At 44.3% G+C, this 26791-nt stretch overlaps 1 protein-coding gene across 15 annotated transcripts in view; it reads right to left on the minus strand.

Moving 5' to 3' along the window:
• Positions 1 to 26791, minus strand: part of DGKG (diacylglycerol kinase gamma) — a 300941-nt gene that overhangs the window by 53566 nt on the left and 220584 nt on the right. For all 15 annotated transcript variants that reach the window (XM_053308427.1, XM_053308435.1, XM_053308434.1 and 12 more), the window contains 2 exons: positions 23390 to 23454; positions 1911 to 2001 (listed from right to left, as the gene is read on the minus strand). In XM_053308427.1, the coding sequence (XP_053164402.1) occupies positions 1911 to 2001; positions 23390 to 23454 (156 nt within the window). The remainder of the gene's footprint in view (positions 1 to 1910; positions 2002 to 23389; positions 23455 to 26791) is intronic.

Consider the following 26791-nt stretch of genomic DNA (forward strand, 5'->3'; position numbering starts at 1 on the left):
AGGGTGGCCCATTCATAAGGCAGGATGAGGCAGTCGCCTCGGGTGCAGGCTTAAAAAGGGGCACAGGGAACAGTAGTGCTGGCCCCTGACACCATAGGCACCGCCCCATGGGCCTTTCTGTTACCCGCAGCCACCGCCCTTCCTCATCCCACTGGGGCATGCTATTAATTTCCCCCGTCCTCACCCTAGTGGGGCATGCTTCACCTTTATCATCTTTCCCCACCACCCCAGTGCAAGCTAGGAACAAGCCTGCTGCCACTGCCTGGCTTGGTAGCACAGTCTGAGTACCACTGCCATTGCCTCAGCAGCTGAGCCTGAGAATGCTGAGCACCTACCTACAGCTGGGGAGGGCAGGGCACAATCATTTCCTTCACCTCAGGCAGAAAATGTAAAGTACAAATACAAAATGCAGGGTGCTGGTTATAGCCTATAAAGACCTAAACAGCTTAGGCTCTGGGTATTTAAGAGAACACAGCAATGATATAGGGAGATGCTGAAAGGCATCATCTCATACTCCAAGCAAGGAGGCAATGGTAAACCCCTCCTGTATTCTACCAAAGAAAACCACAGGGCTCTGTGGGCGCCAGGAGTCGAAATCAACCCGTCTATTGAGTTCATCTGGAGAGATCTGTCTGCAGTTGCCACTGTCTTGCTTGGTGGCTACGCAGGGACGGGCCTTCTCTGTTGCCGCCCCGAGACTCTAGAATGCACTTCCTGCTGAAATAAGAGCCTCCCCATCTCTAACAACTCAAAAAAATTCTCCAGAGACTTATTTTTCCCTCCCAAGCTTTTTAACTGGACTGTGGTTTTAAATTGTTTTAAGGTTTTCATTTTAAATCTATTTTATGTTGTTGTAAACTGCCCAGAGATGGAGGTTTGGGGCGGTCTACAAATTAGATAGATAAGATAAGATAAGAGATAAGATAAGATAGATAATTAAATTTAAAAAATTTCTTGGGCCTCCCCTGAGGTGCACTGCAGTGTTATCACCCAGAGAGAGGTGCAGCTAGGTAATTTTGGAGCCTTGACAGAAAGGCCTTTGGAGCCCCCCACCCCGCCACTGCAAGTTAAGCATCATCTACACACAGACACAGGCGCACACACAGTATTTTTAACATGTATGTTTCTGAGGGCACAAATAGCAACTAAACTCACAAGAATGTAAGAATAATAAATAGGTATATTGATGCAAATATGCATTAGCAGAAACATTTCAACAGACAACATATTCCCATTCCACATATTCCCCCCCCCCCCATCCTTAAAGTACCCAGAGCAGGTCACAATTGCACTTGCGGCAACCACACCACCTAGGACAGACTAAAGAGGATTTGGGGGGCCCCAGGGGATGTGGAGGCCTTGGACTTCAGCCCTGAAGTCCAGGGGTAAGAGTGTCTCTGCACCCAGACCTGGAAAACCCCGATTGTGGGTCAACCTTAATTGCCCTCATAGTTCAGTTGTCTAATGTACAGTGACTCTGAAAAGCTGAAACCTATGTTATGACTGCTATGAAAATACTCCTGAAAATGCTGCTGGTTGGTGGTGGTGGCAGCAGAGAGAGCTCCATGCTGTTATTGCTGCTGCAAGAGTCACCCCCATGAGGAAGTATGTCAAGGAACTTCTATGTAGGGTGTAGGATTAGCTCCAAAAGAGCATTTCAAAGAAATGAAAGAGAGGAAAGAAGGCATTGGAGTCCATGAGGTGGGACAATTGTCCCCTTGGATTCATGGCCTTTTATTATGCATACATTTGTATATATTTATACTTTGCCCCTCCCCACAATTCCTGGAGACAGTCATGCAAGAAGGATACTTGCCTCTGCACCAGTAACGATCCATATGATATCTGGGCAATGATACACACCACAGACCCTAGAAGGAGCCACAGCACAAGAGTTCCTGGAAACTCACCTCAATCTCAAAGTAATCATGGAGCTTCTTACAGGTGGCAGCAAAGGTTTCAGTGGTGCCGAATTCAAAATACCACAGCTTGTTCTTCATTCTAACACAGAGAACAAAGATGGAGGCATTACAGAGGGAGATATTCAGGACAACTCGTTCCTTCACATACTGCCCGGCCTATCAGTCACCAAGTCTAGTGTTCATTGTAAAGGTCATGCAAGACTGACATGCAAAGAACCATGACATTGCCACTGGAAAAAACAGCTAAAGAAGAACAAGTTTCCCCTTCCAGAAAACAGGGATCTAACTAACTGGCGGGATAATAAGATGTGTGCAAGGGAGTCTGGTGGAGTGCAGGAGTGGGGATGCAACCCCAGCATAATGGACTGAAGCATGCACTGAGCATCAAGGCTCCATGTACACAGGAGGAGCTAGAAACTCAGAGCTCATCCAGACAATCAGTGATAGGGGTGTGCACGAGCCAAAACACACAGTTCAGTTCAAATTTGAATCAATTTGAATCCAACCTGTGTCGTTCCGAACCAGTTTGGTCAAACTGACCAGCTGGTCCTGTCCGTCTGATCAAACCAGTTCGGTGGTTCAGGCAGCCAATATACTTGTAAAGAGGAATCCGGTGAGTACAAGTACAGGGGGTGAGGGGCCCATCCAAGGGTAAGTGGTGGCCACTCCTGCCCAGCTGCCCCTTACTATGCCAAACTAGTTCACCCAAACTGGGCCAGGTTCAGTTTGATCACGGACTGAACCGCTGTGGTTTGCGAATGCTCTCTTTAACCCATTTTTCTGCTCGTCAGCGGGGCTCCTGGCCAACTTCAGGGTGGGGAGGGGGTATCCCCATAATGCATCACACAAGCAGTGCATTATGGGAGTTCTGGCGTGGGTGGGACCCTCCGAGCTACCCAGGGGCGTAGGAAGGTTGGAGTGGGCCCAGAGACAATATTTTAAAATGCCCCCCCCTCCACTGAAGCTCAACTCATGAAGTAAAGAAATCTTAAATGAGGCTGAATAGTGGTAACAAAAAGCATAGTAAAATGTATATATAACCTATGTGCCACAATAGAACATCATTCTAAATTATTTTTTAAAATGTGGATGATGCAAGTCATTTAATGGTACTAGAGAAAGACATGCTGTTCTGGTAGCTCCAGGTCTTAATACTCACATCGGTTTTAGAGGATGAATACAACTGAAGGAAGCCCAGGCAGGTGTGCGGCTGGGGTCAGTCATATGACTTGCTTCTGGGGGCCCCCCAAGGCAGCGGGCCCCGAGACAACTGTCTCCCCTTGCCCTATTATAGTTACGCCCCTGGAGCTACCGGAAGCAGCTGGTAATAATCTGGGTGGGCGATCCACCCACCAAAGTAACAAAAATGGATCATCTGCAGGGAGGTAAGCTTTTTAAGGCATCCTTGCCACTGACCCTGTAGCCCTTTCTCACCGATCATGTTCTCCAACCTACAACCTAAACATAGCAGGAGGTTTCCCCTGACAGCAGGATTTACTGTGGGTTTTCTGCAAGGCTTTACTACAAGTTCGAAGTTGCCCCCCCACAAAATGATGGAAAAAGTGGATTTTTTTTACCCCGGATATAAATCAGGCTACACTCTAATGCACAATGAAAAACCCGAATTGTGTGTAAGTACTCCCTGATAGCTTCCAGGGACTTCAGAGTAAAATTTGGTTGACATGTGAACACACATCTCCATTCCAGAGGAGATGTGGACTAAAAGCCAGGTGCGAAAACCTCGCAGGCTAGCTTTGCTGCTAATGAATAATACTGCTTTGGTTTTTGGTTCTGTTTTTTTTTTAAAAAGGCAATGTCTTCTGTAGTACTGGAGATCGAGTGTGCGTAGCCTTCAGCTGAAATGGCACTGAAATGCATCCAAAATCCCATGGAAATTAGAAGGAAGCAAATTTTGCTAGTCGTTAGGATGCATTTTCTAACTGTAAGAGTTGTTCAGCAGTGGAACAAGGTGGCTTCAGACATTGCATGGAATCTCGGATGCAGCTGAGATCCATGTAACTTCCCTCAGCCCTGGGAGTGACTCCCCGCTCCCATCCCCACAGGAGTGCTTACTTCCGGTCTAGGTTAAGATATGATGAGATTGGTTGCGACGTCCAAATTCTACTAGTTTCAGTATATTGCAACCTACTTGCTTCAGAAAATCAGAGCCTCAAAACTCACTTGTACCCTGCTCTGAAGAGGGGGTTGGACTAGAAGACCCCCAAAGTCCCTTCCATCTCTAAGTTCTATAATTTTATGATTCAAAGAATGAAGCAAAAGACTGATGAAATTGGGGGGTAGGGGAGCTTATCATCAAGAGGGCAACATTGCTGGCGTTTGCTACTTTTTTTTTTTTTTTAAAGGGAAGATGATCATTCCCACGGTGGAGTGGTGCAGTGGAGGAGCTTGTCTCAATTCCGAAATAATTAAAAGAAAAATTTTGAAGTTACAAAATGGTCCCAGCAGAATAGAGGGTATTACTTGCCACCATTCATAGATATCAACCAGTCACACTCTAGGGAAGTCTGCAACCAGCTCGTCGTCTGACAAAAGAATAAGATCTTTCTAGATACAAAATATAGCACGTCCGGTGCTGGGAAAATGTATTGCATTTCTCAAACAGAAGCACAACCTCAAAGGGTGATGTCTAGATTGCATGCAACAGATTGGGAATATGAATACTTTGTTCTAAACACCAACAATCTGGACTGGAAAGTCTCGAGGGAGATGGCTATTCTCTGGTTACTCTCACTAAGCTGGTTGGAGCTGGTTGCCAGGTTGGAAGCAATTAAGCTACATTCCTGCTTTTGGCTGAGCCAGAAATATTATAGCTTTCAATGTGGCACTTTGAGAGAGAGAGAGAGGGAGAGAGAGATGCCAGAAACTCAGTGTGATTGAGTTCACTCAAGCAAGCAGAGAACAACTTGAATTTAATGTAAATTATAACTTAGCAGAAGCATCAGGAGCCATATTTGTGAACTGTCTAGAGCCATCTGAGTGAGGCAGTATAAAAATCTAATGAACAGAATAGAATAGAATAGAATAGAATAGAATAGAATAGAATAGTCACTGTTTCTCAATGTTTTTGGAGTCATGGACCGGTACATCCTTTATGTGCAGTTTCCAGGACCAGCAGTTAGTAAAGGGGCTGCCCTCCCCTCGCCCCCCACCCCCAGACACCCCCAAACAATTTCAAGGCGGGGGCGGGGGGGGCACTGCTGCTGCAAGCTCTCCAGAGCTCATTTCTAGGCAGGCAGCCCTCGCTGCTGAGATAACACTAATTTAGCTTCCTTGAAATGAACATTATCCCAGGAGTGAGGGCTGCCTGCCTAGAAATTTGCTCTGGAGAGCTCCCAGCAGTGGTGGCCTCCACTGGATCAAAATTGTTTGGTGGGGGGATTAATTCCTCATGGACCAGCATGGACCAGCACTCAACTCTTCACGGACTGGCACCGGTCCATGGACCAGTGGTTGAAAAACAATGGAATAGAATAATGGGTCATTAGGAGCTTCCTTTTACTGGATGAGTGTAGGAGGTGAGGCTGGGGAAAACAGCCATTTTATCTCCATAGATAAACGCAGAGCCTTTCTCTTAGAATCCAGAGGAAGTCACTCATGCAGCTACTTTGCTCCCTGGCCCTGGAATGGCAGCAGCTTCCATCTCCTACTAAAGAGATGGAAGAGACAGACAGCAGGTGCAATAACAGCAGGGAGTATATATCTTCTTAAGAGCTCGTGGTTAAGTTGGTACTTATCACTATTGCCTTAAAAATAATCAACAAATCTTATTTGTTTTAAATGAAGTATAACAAAAAACCAAACTTCCACAGCAAAACATCTATTTTAAATTCTGAACGTTTTTGCTAAACGTTGTATGTGTACAAAATATTGAAAGGGGGAACTTGCACAAAGAATCCAACAATGGAACAAGGGATATGTTCCCCATGTGTTATCTCTGATTTGGTGTAATCCATCATTATGCATTAAGAATAAACCGATAACTTCAAGAGAAGGGCTGTAAATTTAAAAACCTAAACGAAGTACAAAATCTGGTTAGTAACTGGTTTCAGTACCATCAGCTAAATGAAATTTATAAGAAGGATCTTAAAGTTGTATTTGAGGGTCAAATGTTGAGATTCGAGAAGGAGTTGTGTGAAAATGATGAAAAATTAGTCTCTAAGATGGATAAGTTGTTGCTTTTGGAGGAGAGAAGAGATGAAGTGGTTAAAACGACTATGATAAAATGGGCTCAAGATGTGGGTCATAATATAGATATGGCTGCTTGGGGGAAATTATGGAAAACTGATTTAAAGTTCACTGCATGTTATACTTTAAAAGAAAATTATTATAAGATGATATATAGGTGGTATTTGACACCGAAAAAATTAGCATTGATGTATAAAAATGTTTCAAACAAATGTTGGAAATGTGGACAATGTGAAGAAACATTTTTTCATATGTGGTGGCCATGCGGGAAGGCAAAGGCTTTTTGGGATATGATTATATAATGAGTTAAAGAAAATTTTTAAAATGACATTTCCTAAGAGGCCAGAATCCTTCCTGCTGGGAATAACTCAAGGAGAGTTTTCCAGAAGAAATTTAACATTTTTAATGTATGCAACCACGGCGGCTAGAATAGTATATGCGCAGAAATGGAAACACAATAAAATGCCTTCAAAAGAAGACTGGTTGATAAAAAAATTGGAATATGCTGAGATGGCAAAACTTACAGCACTTATAAGGGATGAAAATTTGGAATGTTTCAAAGAAGATTGGGAACCATTTTTACTTTACTTAGAGAACTATTTTTCTAATATGGACCTTTCAGCAGGGTTTGAAATATAGTAATAATAGCAGGTTGGGTTGGGTAAAATTGAGTAGCAATGCGGAGTATGTATGTTTTGAATTATTATAGCAATGGTTTATATGTATAGTTAACGTGAACCGCATGTTAGACAGGTAAGCAGGAAGTCAATATTTACTTAATCAAATAAATGAATGTAGTTGGATTATAAAGTTATTGTAAAAGCCAATAAAATTTTAAAATGCAAGAATAAACCGATAATATGGAAAGAATGGCTTGATTGGAGCATATGTACTTTGAATAATTCAACAGATAAGGAAGATCTTCCCTTACCTTTATTTACAATAGGCTTGAACCAAAAAATATCAGCTTTAACCAAGACATGAGTGGAAATATATGTAATTATAAAATTCAATAACTAATATTTTTGGCTGAGATGCTCATTCTATGTCGAAACCTCCTGATATTACATGTCTTATCTATTACTATGTTAAACTCGAATATAATATCAATAAAGAAATGGGAATTCTGGATTATTTAGAATAATCACTCTCTGAAAGTAATTTGAGAAACAGGCTAGTTTCACATGAGTTGATGGGGAAAATGCTCTAAAATCTGTTCCAGTGTCATTTATTTATTTATCATATTTATATACCACCTGATGTGTGGATCTGTAGGTGGTGTACACAACTTAAAACACAACAAATATAAAACAGAGTAAAAACAATTAAATTAAATTAAAACAATTAAAACAATTTCACAGAATAAAAAGTTAAAACAATTTCATGGGATAAAAACAATTAAATGGTTTTACATTAATTTCAGTTAAAAACCTGAGAAAACAGGTGTGTCTTGAGGGCCTTCCTAAAAGCAATCAGAGATGAAGATGCTTTAATTTTAACCTGGAGCATATTCCAAAGCCCCAGGGCAGCCACTGAGAAGACCTGGTCATGAGTGGCCACCAAATGAGCTGGACCTCCCCAAATAATCTTAATAGGTGGCAGGTTTCATGACAAAGAAGGCGCTCTCTTAAGGGGAATCTTTCCAGGGAAATACTGTCATGTAGTGAAACATTCTTGTGCGGCTTCTGTACTTACTCATTCTAATAATAACTATAATATAATAAGTATATGATTATAAATTATATTATAATAATATAATATAAAATGATAATAATAATGTTAGAATTCCAATAATTTCATGTGGTAGTTTACGGCTGCACTAGGACTTCTTGTTACATGTCAATTCTTTTTGCCTGTCTCTGCTCTCTGCAAAATTTCTCTATATGCATTCTTCTTCCTCATAGGATAGTGGGGTTGGGTTTTTAATGACTTTTCTAAAACGTTGCTGAACATTTGCAATTGATATCTATAAGGAAGTCGTCATGTGAACTCACCCCGATTTGGCTAGTTTCTAAAATTTGGTTTGCTAAATCTGTTCCAGCCCCTGACCACAATACAGGCTGGACCCTTTTAGGAGAGGAGAGCTGGTCTTGTGGTAGTGAGTATGAATTGTCCTCTTTGCCTGAAAGACGCGTAATTTTGGGATAGATAGCAAATGCTTTTGGATACTTGGAGACTGTGCACATGAGCTGCCCAACCTAGGTTGGGCTGCTCATGTGCAGCACAACACAATCCCAGCGCTGCATCCGCCGCAAGCCTGATTTGAAACCCTGGCCCTTAATTGGAGTTAGAGGGTGTGAGCACACCCTCAACCCCAGGGCCAGGTCCCTCCCTAGAGCGCCTGACTCATGGGGGATTTGTTGTGTGGTGAATTGTGAGACACCCAGGGATGTAGTGGATGTATGTCCCAAACATGCAGGGACAGAGCACCTGTATTTCTCAGCTTCTCTGGCTGTTGGGGTGGGCATGGCCATGGGGGCTGTTATGGAAAGTACCTGCACTTCTGAATTTGCAACTTCATCACTGGAAATACCTGGATACTGGGACTCATTTCCCCAGCTTCCAGGATGTTGTGTGGCTCACGGCAGTACACTTCATGTGGGCGTGTGAGCCGTGCAGCTCAATTATGTCATGGATTGTCTGGGGGAAAGGTAGGTCCAACCCTGCCTTCCCCATCACCTGCCCTCCCTCCCCACCATTGCCACAGTCGTATGAACGACTTCTTGGTGTGCTGACTTGGACCTATGAAGTCAATTCTTGTCCAAAAGAGAGATAATTCAACAAACAGTAGGCAGAATCCACAGGAAACATCTCTTGCATAGATCCTGCAGTACTGAATGGGATAGGTGCAAGATTTGGGATTTTGCATGACTTTCATTCATTTCAGTAGGATTTCCTTAAGAGGAAGTCCCAAGAGACTGTGCCAATTTAATTTTCACATCTGCTAATGCAAAACCGGATAAATGTCCAAGCCTAAAGTTGGGCAACCAACCTCGTATTTTTACCTTAGATCCCCAAATGAGGGCATTGCCTATAGTCACACAGGCAAATCATAGAGAAACAGCAATACACGAAAGAGGCTTGGGGTAGATGAGAAACCCGCCCACGTTCAGTTGAGAAAGAAAAGGCAGAGAAGACAGGTTGATTTACTAAATGCAAACACACACGTCAGGCAGTATTTATTTTTGCCTTGCTATGTGCCTCATCCTGACATTGCTGGAGCTGTCGTCAGAGGTTCAAGAATTCCATGGTTAAAATTCTGAGAAGAGAATTGTGCCTGTTTGCATAAAGTTTTCTTAAATATGATTTCCTTATTATAAAACATGATTCTTAACAGATCATCGGAGACTTTCAGGATCATATATCAGCCATTGATTCAGTGCCTGAAGCCCTTTATATTCTGCACTTGACAATGCAGTGGCAGCAGCTATGCAAATTCTCAGAAATGGAGTCCTAAGTTCAGAAATATGTGAAATGACAACAGTTCCACATGTACATGGGTACATGTGCTTCTGAAGAGGGCTTGCAAGAAAAGTGTGAGTGTGAGCACAAGAGCTTGTGATCAGCTTGGTACAAACTGTCTCTGACCCCTTGACCAGTACCCTCCAGCTTATCGGTGAGATGTGGAGCAGGACACTGAGTGTTTCTTCCTGCTTACTTTATTGATAACCCTTGTCACTAACTGTGTGCATCTCCAGCACAATGAATCATATCGGCAGTAGACACTCTTAGGCAACCAGGGGCTTAACAACTGTCAAATCTAAGGTGGGAAAAGATGCATACTCTTTCTATTTTCTGGTGCCTGTCCCTGCTATATCACTGCCCCAATTTTGTCCTTATTTTTGTCTTTTGTGGATGCTTTATTCAAATTTTGTTACTGTTAGTATGATTTGCCAGCACTGTCATGCTCCAGGGCTAGAGTCTCTAGAAGCTAAATCTCTGAGTGGATGGATGGATGTAACTTGTGCTGCATGCATGCACATGAACACAAAAGCACTGTGAGTGTACAACCTTCCATCTTCACATACTATAGTTGCCAAGCTATGTTATGAACTGTTGATAACATTGTATAGGACAACTTGTCCCCTTAGCTAAGCAGGGTCCACCCTGGTTGCATATGGATTGGAGACTAGAAGTGTGAGCACTGTACGATATTCCCCTCAGGGGATGGAGCCACTCTGGGGAGAGCAGAAGGTTCCAAACTCCCTCCCTGGCTTCTCCAAGACAGGGCTGAGAGAGATTCCTGCCTGCAACCTTGGAGAAGCCGCTGCCAGTCTGTGAAGACAATACTGAGCTAGACAGACCAACTGTCTGCCTCAGTACATGGCAGCTTTCTATGTTGCTAATGATGTATTTCTAATGTATCTTTACTAAAAATCACATTCTTGATTTTAAAATAAGTGGTGGATATGCTATTGCAGAGTAAATGTAATGAATGTATAGGGAGAAGCAGGGCTTAAGTTCCAACAAGCATTCGTAGTGGAGAGAGTGGGACTCATGAAATGATCTTTGATGTTAAAATGGATAGGGAGTGTCAAGCATGTTTTTGACTGTGAAATCTTGGAAGATATGACAGAGATAGCCTTTAATTATATCAGACGCCTGAATCCACCAGGTCTTCCTGATTCCAAGACTAGCCTGACCCACTAATTTTCCAATCCAGTTTATTTAGCAAGCTTCAGTTTACTTAACAAAACGAGGAAGCTTTCTTTCTCTTGCCTCTAGCCTTATTCATTCTGTAAGGCTATGCTCATGATTCCACCGGGGCAGGGAGGGTGGCAGAGGTGAGGGAGAGGAAGGGTTTCACCTGCGTTCCCCACAGTTGATCTGTTATTCCATCTTCAGTGTGCCGTATAAGGCCACATGATCTGAACTGCTCTGTGCAGCACGGATCACTTGAGGCCAGGACTCATTTTCCCAGCCTCCAGGAATCCCACAATGCACTGCATGATGAGCATGGTGACTTGGGGGATTCCCCCATAAGGCACTCTGGGCTCCTGACTCTGTGTACACTGGGGCTGTGTTCAGCCTGAGCATACACACGGCCCTGGCGCTGAGAGAGTGTGTGCTCTCATCCTCTAACCCAGGTAAAAGCCTGGGAACAAAAGTCAGGCTTGCCGTGGAAGCAGTGCTGGGATTGACCTCGATCCCGGCAGTGCATACAAGCAGCCCTAATCTGGGTAGGGCTGCCCATGTGTGCAGTCCCATTATGTTGTATGGGTGTATAGATGGCTGTACTCATACATGGCTATACCTGCATTCATTTTAAATGTGAATCTGGGTAAAGGACCCTCAAATGCATGGCACAGATTTATTTATTTATTATTTAACATATTTGTATACTTCCCAAAATGCAAGTCTCTGGGTGGTTTACAACAATACAATGAAAACAACAAATAAAAAGGTTAAAGCATTGCAACAATTTAAAATTTAAAATAATGTTTTAAATTGTTACATGGTTTTAAATTGTTATTTTAAAATTTAAAACAACAAATAATAGGAAGTGTACTTCTATCCCTGTGCTCGACATAACATGTGAATAGCTGCAACTATGTACACTTGTACAAGTGTTGAACACCGGGGCGTAACTATAATAGGGCAAAGGGAGACAGTTGTCTGGGGGCCCACTGCCTTGGGGGCCCCCCCAGAGGCAAGTCACATGATTGACTTCCCCAGTCGCGCACCCACCTGGGCTTCCTTCAGTTGTATTCATCCTCCGAAACTGATGTGAGTGTTAAGACCTGGAGCTACCAGAACAGCATGTCTTTCTCTAGTACCATTAAATGACTTGCATCGTCCCCAATTTACAAAACCTATTTACAAAACCTTTTCAAAAATAATTTAGGATGATGTTCTATTGTGGCACATAGGGGATATAGATAGATAGATAGATAGATAGATAGATAGATAGATAGATAGATATAGATATAGATATACACACACTATGCTTTTTGTTACCACTATTCAGCATCATTTAAGATTTCTTTACTTCATGAGCTGAGCTTCAGTGAGGGGGGCCATTTTAAAATGGTGTCTCTGGGCCCACTCCACCTTGCTACGCTCCTGGTTGAACATGACATGTGACTAGGGCTTCTGTCAGATCCTGGCCCTTAGATTACACATTCTGGGTTAAGCCAGACAGCCTGTCTCATTTAAATTCTAGATGAATGACAGCCAAACTAGATGTTACTTTAAATGCATAAATGAATCTGCTTGTGATTCCCCATGTCTTAATTTAAAAAAACCAAAATGCAGCCATGGAGGGTCCTAATCCAGATTGGAACTATGATGCAGGGTATCTTTCTCACCTGTACCATTTCCCCATCCAAAATCACCCTGAGTTTAGCGGCAAAGAGCAAGGTGATTTGGGGTGAGAACACAGTGCAGAGGGAAAGGGTTAAACTCCTCTTCCCCCACAGACCTGATCCAGGATGAACCCCCATGGCTGCTTTTTGCAAATAAAAAAATATGAGGAATCACAAGTATGGGAACAGACTCGCCCACATATCCAAAGTAGGACCAAACGACTTAATAGGCTTATTCAAACAACCATCGGCAGGGTAGGCGAAGTACCTAGCCTGGGAAGGAGAGCCAGGCACGCTCCGGATTTTTGGTTGTGTACATGCAAACATTCAGGGAGGAGGTTGGGGGTGCAATCATGTGTGGGGCGGCAAATGGGCAGGATGGCTTTTCTTCTTACCACAGAAGAAATGCTGGGAACAGATTCTGCAAAGGGCATGCTCATCCTACTGAGCTGCCATCTTGCACATGGTCGTTCTCCTAGCCTCCTATCTTAAACACGGCTGAAAATTGGGAGTGCGCCTGGCTCTCCTACTCAGGCTGGGTGCTTTTCCTACCCTCCTAACGGGGTCATGTGAACGAGCCTAATGCTTTGTCGTTTAACCCCGAGGAAGCCTCTTTCCTCACAATTAGATCCGAGATCCTACCATATCTCTAGTGGCCACATTCCTTAGGGCCAGGCTGGGAAGCTGGGCTCTTTCCATGCCTAGTGTTTGCAGTGTGATTCAGGGCTAAGGGTAGCAGCCAGCTGAGGAAAGAAGAGTCCCTTCCCCTCTAGTTGAGGAAAGTAATATGCCTGCCCCGTCCGTCTTCCGTATTACACAACTGATGGTACCTCTCTGGCCTAAGATGACTTTGCTGCAGCCCTAAGGACCATGGTAACCTAACAGAGTTTGTTTACAGGAAGTGCCTTCACTTCTGCATGTCATTCCCTGTACCAAAATTCTCACTCAGTCCCCAGAAACCTTTCAAAGGTCTAAAGACTGGTGTAATGCTATAAACACAGCAACAGCAGCTGTTCTGCTCCCGGCCACCTGTAGGTGTAAAAACATCTCCAGAACTAAATAAGGCAGTCCTCACTTATTGTACAGCTCACTGGGCTGTGCCCCAGGTTCCTTGTTAAATACTCTTCCCTGAACTGGAAGGTGCTTTGCTCCATCTTAAACACACACTTTCAGAAAAGGTGTCCACTTGGAGCTGTTGAAGAGGGGAAAGCTCAGAGCAGCAATAAAATGAAGTTACAACCTGAGTTCTACATAATGGGACAACTGCAGGCAATCTACATTACTTCTTTGGCTGGAGACAAATAATTCTCAAGACACGTGGAAATCGTTTGTTTGGAATTGGCTTTGCTTCCCATAGGGTACATCTGCATTTTTATTGTCCCACTATTATCTCTAGTCCAGTAGGTCTCCTCGGTTTTTGAAACAAACAAAAGATTTGCACAACTTTCCTACTAGAGGCAAAAGTGGGATGAATACACATAGATTCCTCTTTCAAACTGCGTTCAGTTCTCTGAAAAAAGTATCATCTGTATACATCCTTACAAAAGCCTTTAAGGACTTCAGTCTAAATATTTGTGTCAGGAGCATCAATTAAACTCTGAGCCTCTTCTCACGAGCAGTGAGAAAGGCTCCAGAGCAGGCTGCGGGAAAGGCAGGTTAGACTTACCTTCCCTGCAGACGACCACTCCTCCTGTGCTGGGCATGCTCTCAGCGCGCCCAGACAAACTTCCTGTAGGCCAGGCAGCAGGGAGGGCCAGGGGCCAGGATGTGTCGTACCAGCCCCCTGGAAATACCATGATGCACCGTGCGAGTGTGTGGTGCATCATGAGGAACCCCCCTCCCCGGGGTCCCCACAGTCTGGGAGCCATGGTGCTGCCAGATGATTTTAAAAAATGAGGTTAAGGGAGCGCTCACTCCCTTAACCTCATTTTGAAGGGTGGCTAATTAGGCAGTGATATAGAAAGATGCTGAAAGGCATTGAGGAGATTCTTACAATTAGCCAAAAGTGGACTAAAGGAGCCTATCCCACTTTTGGGTGAGTGTGAGAACCACCAGGCTCGCAGGTGAGCCCGGTGTCCTCAAAGCAGGTAACCTGCTTAGGTAGCCCTCTCCTTAGACGAGGTTAGCAGAGCGAGCACTCCACTAAACCCATCTATTTAAATGTGTATTGCTGCAGTATAGCTCTGCACCGCAGCAACACATGAGGAGACCCCCGCTGGGAGGCTGAAACAAGCCTCGCGGCCCTGGGGGTCTCTCCAGGATGCCCTGTGCACTCACGTGGGGCAACCTGGAATTTCCAGGGGCCGCGCAGCCCCCGATCCCTGCAACCACGGCCGGCTCTGTGATGGAGCCGGCAGTCGTGTGGGTGGTCGATCCAGCCGCCCAGGGCTGCCGCCTTGATTGTCTGCGGGCAGAGCAGGCTAAGCCCGCTCTCCCCGCTAACCCCCTTCCGGCGAGTCTCACTGATCATGAGACTCACCTTATCATCTCATACTATGTGGGAGGAGGCAATGGTAAACCCTTCCTGTATTCTACCAAAGACAACCACAGGGCTTTGTGGTCGCCAGGAGTTGACACTGACTCAAGAACACACTTTCCCTTTCATTAGATGGGCTTGCTGCTGTGGTGCCGCTGGGATCAACTGATCCCGGTGGTTCACACGTGCGTGCAAAACCGGGCTGGGCTCCCTTATCCCGGTTTTGCATGCGAGTGTGAATAGCCCCTCTCTCTATGGCTTTTCTCACTTATCCATTTGGAAGAGGCTGCAACTGAAGTAACACACACAATGGTTTTTAACAAATGTGTTGGTTTTAACCTCAATCTAAAAATAATTAACCATGTAAGGGTTCACATGGAGAAAGTCCAGTCCTACTTTCCAGCACTTACTTTAAAGCTGGGTTAAAATGGCCTCCCGTTCTGCAGCCCCATTCTCAGGCTGCAACTCTGGGGAGAAGCTCACTGGCACTCCTCCTGGCAGGAATGCTTGTGAGCTTTGTGCCCCACTTTGAACATGGCCCAAATGGCCCCCCTTCATTTTGTGCCTACCTCCAAAAATCATACCCTACCCTAAAATGCAAAAGAGGTGAGACAGTTTCACTACTGACCACCTTCCCCACACTGGCACGTTTTCAAATGTTCAGCCTAGTCTATACTTTCTCTGAAACGTTCAAAACATGCTACTCTCACACATAGGACACATTGTCCTAACTCAGTGGTCGGCATTCCCTGCCGTGCTCCAACAATGGAAGCAACAAACCAGGGATGCAAAGAGGTTCGAAACTAGCAGCTCATCTTCCTTCTTCCACAGCCCAGCACAGGTAAAGGAGGGGGGCCCTGCTACTACCCACAGGGATATATTCCTTTATATATTATTATTATATATTCCTGATTTGTCCTTTAGGAGGAAGGAGAGAACAGCAAAAATTCTGTATCTCTCCCTAACCTACCCATGCTGGGGAAGAAGGAAGACACACTGCTAGTTTCCAACTTCTTTGCATCCCCACAGGGATTCTACCATTGCCAGAGCATTGTAAGGCATGTCAGACAGTATGGTTTCAAACTTTCTATATTCAAGGAACATGTTTTTGCACTGACACTCTTTAATCTGCCAAGGAATTTCTGAGCATCTGCCATGGATCCTTTGTTCCATTGCAGAAGATTCTGGGTCATGTTCAGAGGCGTAACGGGGGGAAAAGGCGCCCAGGGCAAGCTCTGCCCCTGAAATTGCGCCCTCCCCCCCACCCCCCACATACCTGTGCCCCCCTGGGCTTGCTGGAGTGAGCGCGGCGGTGGCGGCAGATTGCGCGGCGGCGGGCTGCAGCGGGAGTGAGCACATCGGTGGCGGGCGGCGGCGGGAGTGAGCGTGGCGGCGGCGGGCGGCGGCAGATCGCCGAGTGCAGTGGTGGCGGGCGGCGGCGGATCGCCGAGTGCGGCGGTGGCGATCCGCCGCCGCCCGCCACCACCGCACTCGGCGATCCGCCGCAGCCCGCCACCGATGCACTCGGCGATCCGCTGCTGCCCGCCACCGCCGCACTCGGCGATCTGCCGCCGCCTGCCACCGTGACGCGCGATCCAGGCGGGGGTCGGGGGGGCATGCCACTTTTTTGCTCCCCCCCACGTGACCCACCAGAGTGGCGCCCAGGGCATGTGCCCTGCCTGCCCCCCTATTGTTACGCCCCTGGTCATGTTCTAGCCAGCATGGAATCATGCTGCTAACTGGGCAAAGAGGCACCTTTTACCGTGGTGATTCTCTTTATTTAGCAGAGGGAGAGTAACCGGCCCTATCCACTCCCAGCATAGTACCTCCCATGACTGTTGCTGGTGTCTGTCTTGTGTGGTTTTTTTAGGATGTGAGCCTTTTGGGGACAGGGAGCCATCTTATTTATTTTTTATTTCGCTGTGTCAACTGCCCTGAGCCATTTTTGGAAGGGTGGTATAGAAATTGAATTATTCTTATTCTTATTCTTATTCATCCCTTCTCACTGACAGCCTATGAAGTTGCCTTTTACTGAACTATTGGCTTATCTAGTCCAGTCTTGCTTACGGTGATTGGCAGTAGCTCTTCATAGGCAGGGGCCCCTTTCCCTGCTCTGTACCTGGGTTCCTTAGATGGAGATGCCAGGGATTGAACCGGGGACCCTCTGCATGCAATGCATGTGCTCAGCCACGGAGGTATGGCCTGTCCCTGAACCCTTCAAGGAATCCCAGGAACATAGTTTGATAACAACAGTACTAGCCTTCTGTGTTCATGCTTATCCCTAATGCCCAATCCTTCCTCACAGCTGGTATGTCCGTTCCAAAATTGCTGCTGGAGCAAAACTGTGTATACAGTTGGTCAGGCATGCATGTCCATGGGTAATAGACAGGAAATCCATGGTTAACCAGAATAGGCCACTAACAAGAGGTGGGGAAGCATAACAAGGTAAACAGTGAGTAGAGATGCAGACTGAGTAACTCTCCAGAGAGGATGATTCTATAAGAGGGCTAGGAAATTGGTTGGAGGCCAAGAATTTTGTGGAGGAGTGAAGAAGAGGACAGCAGTTGTAAATGGCCAGGAAAGGTGTTTGGGCACTTAACTGTCATTTGGATCCCCAGTACATCTAGGAGTCTGTTATCTGTTCTTAGAATCAGTGTGTGTATATGCCAGACCCACACATAACATTTTGACAAACCAAGCATAGCATTTTGGTCACATTTAGTTACCAAACTTAATTCCTAACCAAAGAACTCCAGTGTCCGCTCAGAATAAATGTATGTGACATTGCCTACATTTAAATGTGCTTTTTAAAAAAAATTAAAAACATTAAGATTATGGAATATGAATTCCTCCAAGAAGTTAAGAATTTCCAGTCAAGGATACATTGAGGAGAAGAGAAGGGAGCTGAAAGGTACAAAATGGAGGACAGGGCAGGGAACCAATGACAAGGGGTCAGGAAGAGAGGCAGAAACCTATGCATAGTGGCTAGTGAGCCAGCGTGGTGTAGTGGTTAGAGTGCTGGACTGGGACCCGGGAGACCCAAGTTCAAATCCCCATTCAACCATGATACTTGCTGGGTGACTCTGGGCCAGACACCTCTCTCTCAGCCTAACCTGCTTCACAGGGTTGTTGTGAGGAGAAACTTAAGTATGTAGTACACCGCTCTGGGCTCCTTGGAAGAAGAGTGGGATATAAAATATAAAATTAATAATAATAATAGTGGAAACTTTGTTAACAGTCCCGCCACATTTCTGAGCATTTGTTTGCAAACTTCAGGGATAATGACATCTGGAGTCTTTTTTAAAAAGTAAATTTAGATTCTTAATATTCCAAAGTACAAGATTGTACCATATTTCATGTTTTATGTTTCATAGCACTGGGAAATCTTTGGTCAGGAATATCTACCAGCTCTCTTTATAGCTCTGTTCATAAGTTCACTTGTAAGCGCCTGAGAATGAAGTAATGCATGCTGTAATTTTCAGCAAATTTGGGGAAAATTAACCTTAATCCATAGAAAGCCATGGGAAACACACACAGCCTAGAAGTATCATCATGGGCAGAAATTATTTAATTTAATTTAAATATGTAAAGTAGCTTCGCATTTTCCTTGCCACTCACACAATCACTCTGCACATGGCATGTAACTTCTGTTTCCAGTCTAGACTGCACTGTGGCATTGCTCAACTCACATTAAATCGGTTTGTGGATACATGCACTGTATTGGTGTTTGTACATGTACTAAATGATTCACACAATTGGTTCACCATGTGAACACTGCAATTTGCACTAAAAATGTTGCCAGTTGCCAGTGAAGAAGTACAGAACAGTTGTGTGAACTGTTGGGGAAATGTGGGAGCAAGCATGCGGGTTGCCACTGGGTTTCTTATTCCACATTAGCAAACTTATCCCTCAGGTATTGTTAATAGGACAATGTTCACGGTAGAAGGAAATCTAGTGCATTGGGGTGGTCTGTGAATTTTCTAAGAAATTTCTAAACACAAATCTCCTTGGAGTATTTCCCTACATGCCTCTTGCACAGGCCATTAGAGACAGTCTCTTGCTATTGCTGCACCATTTTTTATGAACTGTGAGTGAAACATGAGCTAGTTCTAACCTGACATGGTGCCTTGCCTTGATAGCCTGTTCCTGCTAGCCCTGGAATTTGTATGTAATTATGAAGTGTGAATGAATGAAATTGGATTTACTGCCAAGTTCTAGCAGTCTTCCAACCAAAGACTAAAATATCAAGACTTGCAAGACGTAATAGTTGCAAATCTGACAATGCTGTAGGGCCACATTGCACCAGGACTGCATGCCATGGGTCTGATGTAATGAATTGCCCTACAGAGGAAATTTCTTTCAGTTACAATTTCTGGTTATAAAAGAAAATGCCACTAATTTACAACTGGGTTAGAGTAAAGGTGTTTAAAAAAAAAAAGGCTGAAGAGGGGCTGGTGAGGTAAAGTACATACTAATTCTCAACTAAGGATAGTAAGGAGACACAAATGGCTGCTGTTAGCAGAATTATGCAATTGGAAGGGATCTCAGTTGCCATCTGCAATAGCTCTTCCAAGACATCTGGGCTTCTAGAAAGCTGAGGCACATACCCACGGTATTAAGCAACTGGGCTGCATCTTCCTTTGCTGCTCAGTGGCAGCACTGAATGATGCGATGACGGTGGTGCTACCACAGAGGCCAATGGCTATTTGGGTGGCCTCTCTTCTACCCTCAATGTTTGTCTTAAGGGGCATGGACTGCCGGGTACAGTGAGCAGGCTAATTCTGCAATGACAATGGAGGAATGCTATTGGACACAATGAGAGGCAAAACCCGGAATGGAATGGGGCTGACAGTTCACCAGGGACATTTTCTAGAAAATAATGACTGTCCCTGGTAAATAAGAGACAGTTGAGGCGGGGCAAATGAAAATGTATTTTGCATCACAAACTGACCCCATCATCAGTGGTCCGGCTCCATAATAACAGATGATGCTATGTATCAGGAAGGGCTTTATAATTGTGGAGTATGTGTACCTAGATATGGCCAGCAAGTGCAGACAAGAACCAAAGAAAAGTGTCATGTTAAAAGTACAGGGTCTGTCTCTTCCACAACTTTTGAAAGCAAAATAATGTTCCTTATGACTGATGCTATGGGCAACATTTCTACCAACATTTCTTGATTAAAATGTAGTAGGAGCCAGGTAAAAAGGATCTGGAGACCAGTTCTGGCCCAAGGACCATCAGCTGGACATCCCTGTCCTAAATCAAGGATGGCCAACGGTTCATCTACCTTTAGATGCTAGGAACTGAACCTGGGATGTTTTGCCCCTCCTCTTGTTAGGTTTTAGGTACCAAGCTGAGACCTTTTTATTTGCCCAAGTTATTAAAGAGCAGTGATATTGATGTTATCAACTGATAATTTTAGCATAGGCTGTTTTATTCTTTTGTTTATCTGATGATTTATTATTTTTACTGCCAGATGCTCCTTTTATTTCTGTCTGTTGCTAGTTTTCTTCTTTGCTGTTGGATTTTAAACAAGTTCTTTTTGTTTATATTTAAATAACATTCCCATCACCTTGGGGATATTTTTATACAATTTAAAAGCAGAATATACATTGTTTGAAATAAATTGTGTGTGTGTGTGTGCAGTTTTTATGTGTGAATAGCAATGTCTGAATGCTCCATATCTGTGAAACCATACTACTAGAAATGGTGCCAACTTTATTATGAGCCTGACTGCTCATGAAGAGGCCAGTTTGTTCAGAAAAACAGACCTCAGTTCCCTGATCACTGTAGGAATACAACATCATTTGAGAATATCCAAGCAGGCCATTCATGCCCTAGACCATGTTGGACAATTAATTCCAAGATCTGAAAAGTCATGACAGAAGTGATAGTGGGTCAAGATTCAAGAACCTATGCTGCCATGTGGTCACCTTGTAGCCTTTATATTGTGGCTGAGCTGGTGATCTGGAGATATAGATATGAACACTGCTTTGTTCATCCTTGCCCAAGATATCAATCATTTCTGATGAATGTTTACTCATTCTCCTCTTGGAAACTACAACAAGAAGTTTACTCAACTTTCCTAGAAGGTTATTCCTCTCCTGTCCTGCCCCCAATTGAGAATGAGGAGTGATGGGGTGCTGGGAAGGGCAGCAAGGCAAGACATGCAGGACCTTGGAGAGCTCAGAGTGAGCACTTTACTCCCATGGGATCCAATGTTCAGTGGAGGCCTTAAATGTCCTGACGTCTAAATTCTCTTTCTGAATCTTCAACCCTGCTGCCTTATCACCCTTTCCAGGCCAGCCTGCAGAGATCTGCATTTAGAATTCCCATAAACGTTCTGGGTAACTAGGGAGTCTTTCCGAGAAACGAGCTAACTCCCAGAAAGTTTACAGCAATCCTAAGTGTGGATATCTGGGGGCTGAGCTGAAAAGAGCTAAATGTGATAGCGCGGAGATATTAGTGTCTTAAAAGGGCAACCCCCTGGTCCATAGCCTTGAACTCTTTCCCAGCAAATCCCTCCTGGCCTGCAGTAAGCTCTGGCAAGCAGACATAGGACAGTGTGGGTCCCTGGTATAGATGGGGCTGGTTATTCAGGAGAATCAAGCTCAGAGATGTCATACTCTAGATATTCTTGTTCCTAGGGCTCTTGGGTGATGAACCTCAGCTTCAGGCCAGTGTCAGGGCCTGGATCTGGTTCCAGTATTGGTTCCTCCTCAGGCTTTGAATGTGCAGTGCTACTTGGGGCAGGATGATAACAATTCCACTTCTCAATATTGTGTAATTGGACAGTCACCTGTGGACTACCACTCATCATATCATCCTAGCTTGACACTAGTTTGTTAAAGGGCCCTCTAAGTGTGGCTGTCCCATCACCTGTGTAGCTACTTCAAGATTTATTCTGTGTAATTCAGAGTATCTCTGCTTGACAAAGCTTCAGCTTATTGCAGTGGGGACACACACACACACCATATGACTGGCTATATTAAGAATTAAGATGTAGCATCAGTTATCACCCAGGGAGAGAAAGGGGCAAGTACTGAAAGTGTAGCAAGAAGCCAAGGGAGTGGGGCTTGAACCAAGAATTTATCTAGAGTGCGGCGGGGGGGGGGGGGAGGAGCAGCAGCCTCAGATCCTACAGTCATCAGTGAATTGGTTAGGGGCCGTGCTGAATGAAACATTAAATGTGTCATTGTCTGGTTAGGGGCTTCATTTTGCTCTAAAGTTGCAGGTGCGAGAGGCCACAATCTAGATTGAGGCCATGGTGTGCAGAGAGTTTTTAACTCCTTACTTATGTGTGCTGTTTTCCTACTGTAAATCTCTCCCTGAAGCAGTTACAGACTCACAGAACTGACATTATAGCATCTTTGAAGGCCCACAGCAGCTTCGGTGGGATTTTCCATGGGAAAATTATGCAGAGAGAAAGGATTAAATGATCCCCGACTCTGTGACATACTCCTTATCTGGGTTGGGCCCTAACATAGAGCCAGCATAGTGTAGTGGTTAGAGTGCTGGACTAGGGCTGGGAAGACCCAAGTTCGAATCCTCATTCAACCATGAAACTCAAAGAGTGACTCTGGGCCAGTCATGTATCTCTCAGCTTAACTTACCTTACAGGGTTGTTGTGAGGATAAAAATAAGCATGAGCTCCTCAGAGGAAGAGTGGGATATAAATGTTAAAAAAACCCCAAACCCATGGCTACTACTTTAAATTAAGCCCCTAAGTAGATAGTGATATGTTTAATGTCACATCTTAAAAGGTGCATCCAGCTGCATGGACATCTTGTCCTTTCTAGTTTTCTAATGTCAAACCAGATGTATAGGAAAAGCCACCCCTAAAATCTGTGAGGCAATGCAGGAGAACCAACATCATTTCTTGGCTTATGCAAACAAGGTCACACATTCATTTGCATCCACTGGAAGTAAGTGAGAGGCCAGTGATGAGCCATCACCTCAGAGCACCTGTGGTGGGGGCCTCTAACATAAATCAATAGAAGTTTTCTTCATCACTGCTTGCCTATGCTGAGAATAACTTCACCTGTTAGTTTCTTCCTGCCACACAGCTGTTAAAAGCTCAGAGCCTTGATCCATAAGCAGGGTGGTTACTTTAGGCTTCCAGGGATCTGATACGGTCATGTAGCACCCTTGTGCACATATGCCAGGGAAAACATTTGGCCATGCCCCCAGGTTCTGAGAAAATAAATATAACCAGCCGTCTATTTCCTAACAGGCCCACAGAACCTAGAGCCAGATGGCAATTCCTGCCCAGTAGTGTTCCACCTCATTAACCTGACTCCATCCTGCACAAACACAGCAATCGAGAAGAAAGTATCAAACATAGTTGCCTCAATACCATCCCTCCCTCCCCAACTAAGTTTCCAAGCAATACATGAACTAAGCAAATTAATTGATTCTACCAAAAATTCACTGAGTACATTCTCTTTAGCACCACAATGAGGTGGGGAAAGATATTTACCTGCTATTGAATTTCTCAGGATGTTTTTCCCTCATCATGTGGAATCTGTGCGCAATTGATGCATCCTATAAAGAGAGAGAGGTGGAGGGGAAAAAGCTAATGAGGCCTCCCCAAAAGTGAAAATAGCCTTGCCAGAGTTCTGATTCAGAAGGCCACCACTAATACATTTAAGAAGTTGCAATTTTTTCACTGTGTTTTTCTTTAAATCGTGAACCGAGCTAGGCAGGCAACTGATTTTACATGTACTTTTCTCTATGTGCATTTTAAAGGTATGAATAGAAACACTGGGGCATGGGGAGGAGAGTGGAAAATGTGACTTTTCTCTATTTTTGAACAATTCAACATCAGTTTGTCACATAAAAATTGCACAACTCTCAAAGTGCCAGAGTCACACCTGATCGATTCAATATTATACGTCTGTGAATTACTCCATTCCTTCCCTGCTCCACAATTTGTGTCTTGAGATGCATGTAAAGAAATCATTTGGGCCCTTAGACGGATAGTTTTTTAGGGGACAAGGATACATCTTGTCAATGTGTATTATTCATGACAATCTAACTTCAGCCCTTGGAATAAAGAACGCTATTGATGTAAACAGATTTTTTTTTTAAAAAAGAAAGAATTGAGGGCTTTAGGGAAGTAATGAAGAATGCATCTGAGTAGCAGTCCTACTATGCGATAGCCTTAAGCATTCTTTGGTTTGCACACACGTTATCTCTATATCTGTCATGTGCCCAGATACAGAACTGCTGCGTTTGTGCAGACAAAGCTCAAGTAGTTGTTGAACAACCCCATAACAGAGAGCGAGAGAGGGAGAGTGTGTATGGTCAAAATAGTAACACAGGGGCCTCTCTTGCAGTCTCTGGGTTCAGATAGCCTTAAGAATGTGCTTTACTCCATCCAGGGATTAGCAGGCTGTTCATCACCCACAACTCAGTGATGGGGTGGAGAGGTGTCACTAGGCAGGGCCTTTATGAGACCATGGCCTGATCTATTTGTAATCCAAAACTTCCTGTCAGTGATATTGTTGCTGGTCCACATTTCTCACAGCCCAGAAATAAAAACAGAGATGCTGAGAAGTGGCATGTGGCAGCTGGACTTGCAGAGGTGAAATGGCTTGTCATCATCAATGGTAGTATTTAAAGGCACCTGGGTCAGGAATGAGAATCCATAGCACCACAGCCCCCCCCCTTTAAACCTCTCTTGCCCTGCTAGTTAGACCCAGCAACTGATTATAATGTACAATGGATCTATGGACATGGTGCCACATATCACATTAAAGTCATTTTCTTTAAAGAACTGCAAAGCTTTAAACATGATTTGGAGTTATTTAATGCAAGATTAATCATGAGCGAAGGAATCCAAAAGGTCGGCACATCAATTATAGCCATTTGTAACACACACTATCATGCCTACAACACGTTTATGACAATCATCAATCACTTATAAATGGAACCTTAATATAACATGAGACGATTTTAAAACAAATGCTTTGGTGTTCTTTTTATCAGCTGTTTCTCCCACCATGTCAGAATACTAAACTAGTCAGCTGTTGTGAGGGGCATCTTAGCAACCTTACAACACAGGTTAAGTGATATCTTTTTTAAAATCAACTTCTGTCAGTGCAAGGGTATGCAAACCATTGAGTTATGCAGAATTTTTAATTAGGAAGAATGGAAAGATAGTTAAATTTCAGATACAGAGAGAGAAGCACTGTTAATATTATAGCAAGACATTTTAGCATATTCACTAGGGCAGATATGACCTCCTTGCTAATGCAATTAGTTAATAAGGTGCATTAGCCCAAAACGGAAGGCACTGGACCACCACAATCTGCCCTGTACCCCACATACATGGCAATCATGATTCAAAATGAGCTGGCTCAGAATCAGAGTGCTGGTTACCCACAAGCCACATGTTTGGCGGGCAATTCTGTTTTTGTCTTCTACTAATCCACATGTTCTAGCAGATCAACAAGGGACAAAAGCCTACACCATTAGTTCAAAACCATCATGGTATTGCTACACTCCAGCAACACAAAGTACTTTAATGAGGTGCTTCCAGTTGTACTTCCTTTCCCCTGCTACTTTTGCCAGTTGGAGCAATGAATGGAAATGCCCCTGAGAGCATCCAGGGTATTGTTGAGGTAGGCTTGTCCTACGGCATACTTTTCTGTTTAAGCTGGAACCACCTGGACATCAGAACATCTTTTGCAGATGTGGCAGGCACAAGATCAAAGATGGCCTCTCTTGAGTTTTAAACAGGAGAAGAAATTTTCCCTGGTACCAAATGGGAGCTCAGTTGTTTCAAACAAGTCCAGCACCATCTAGTGAGCCTAATATTTACTTATTCAAAACTCTTTTGCACTCTGCTAAGAGGACCATGGCAAGTCCTCTTAACTTAAAAGCAGAATGATCATTTTACTGAGGGAAAGTAATGCCACCACTTCCTTGCTTTACCATATTGCCTTCAGTGATGTAGGTATGGTAAGCATACTTACCATTAGGGATGTGCGAACCGGTTCGGATCCGAACCGGTTCGGGTCCGAACCGGTTCCGGTTCGGAGGTTCGGATCGAACCGAACCACCCCTGGTTCGGTTCGAATCCGAACCGAACTGGGGGTGGTTCGTTTCGAACCGGTTCGGACCGGTTCGGATCGGTTTGGAAAGCTGAAAATTGGTCAGATGGTAGCTGGCACCCAGGGGTACCTGTCACCCAAACCCCAAAGCAATCGGACACTCATACGATTTTTTATGAATTTTTGAAAAATATTTTTATTTTTCTCTCATAGGATATAATGGGACCCGAACCAGGCCATTATTTCTTATTGTGGAGCACTCATGGGTGCCAACAACCATGCAAACCCTGAAGCAATCAGACACCCCTATGATTTTTTATGAATATTTGAAATATTTTTAATTATTTTTCTCATTGAGTATAATGGGACCCGAACCAGTCCATATCCCCTGTTGTGGAGGACCTAGGAGCACAAAAGCAGGGTGGGTGGTAGACAGGCATGGGTGCCTACCACCCAAAAAATCTCAAGGCAATTGGACACTCCTCTGATTATTGGTGAATTGTTAAGTGTTTTTGAATTCCTCATAGAGAATAATTAGGATTGCAGCAAATGTATAGCTTCACGTCGGGGGGAAAGGGGTGTCGTAGAGTGCAGTGTGGTGGGTGGTAGTTCCTAGGGTGGGCAAGGAAGCTATCAGAATTATTTGAAAGGAATTGGGCAAAGAGGTGATTTTTAAGTGATTTTTGAAGTTTACGCGTCTTTAAGGTTTTTCCTCATAATAAGTTATAATGGAGCTTTCAGCAGCCCTATAAGTGCACATGGGGGTGCTGGGGTGGCCCAGAGCAAGTGGTGGTGTAGTGCACATAGGGTGCCAACCACCCCCA

Source organism: Hemicordylus capensis, chromosome 3 (assembly GCF_027244095.1).
Source record: "Hemicordylus capensis ecotype Gifberg chromosome 3, rHemCap1.1.pri, whole genome shotgun sequence".
Lineage (NCBI taxonomy): Eukaryota > Metazoa > Chordata > Lepidosauria > Squamata > Cordylidae > Hemicordylus > Hemicordylus capensis.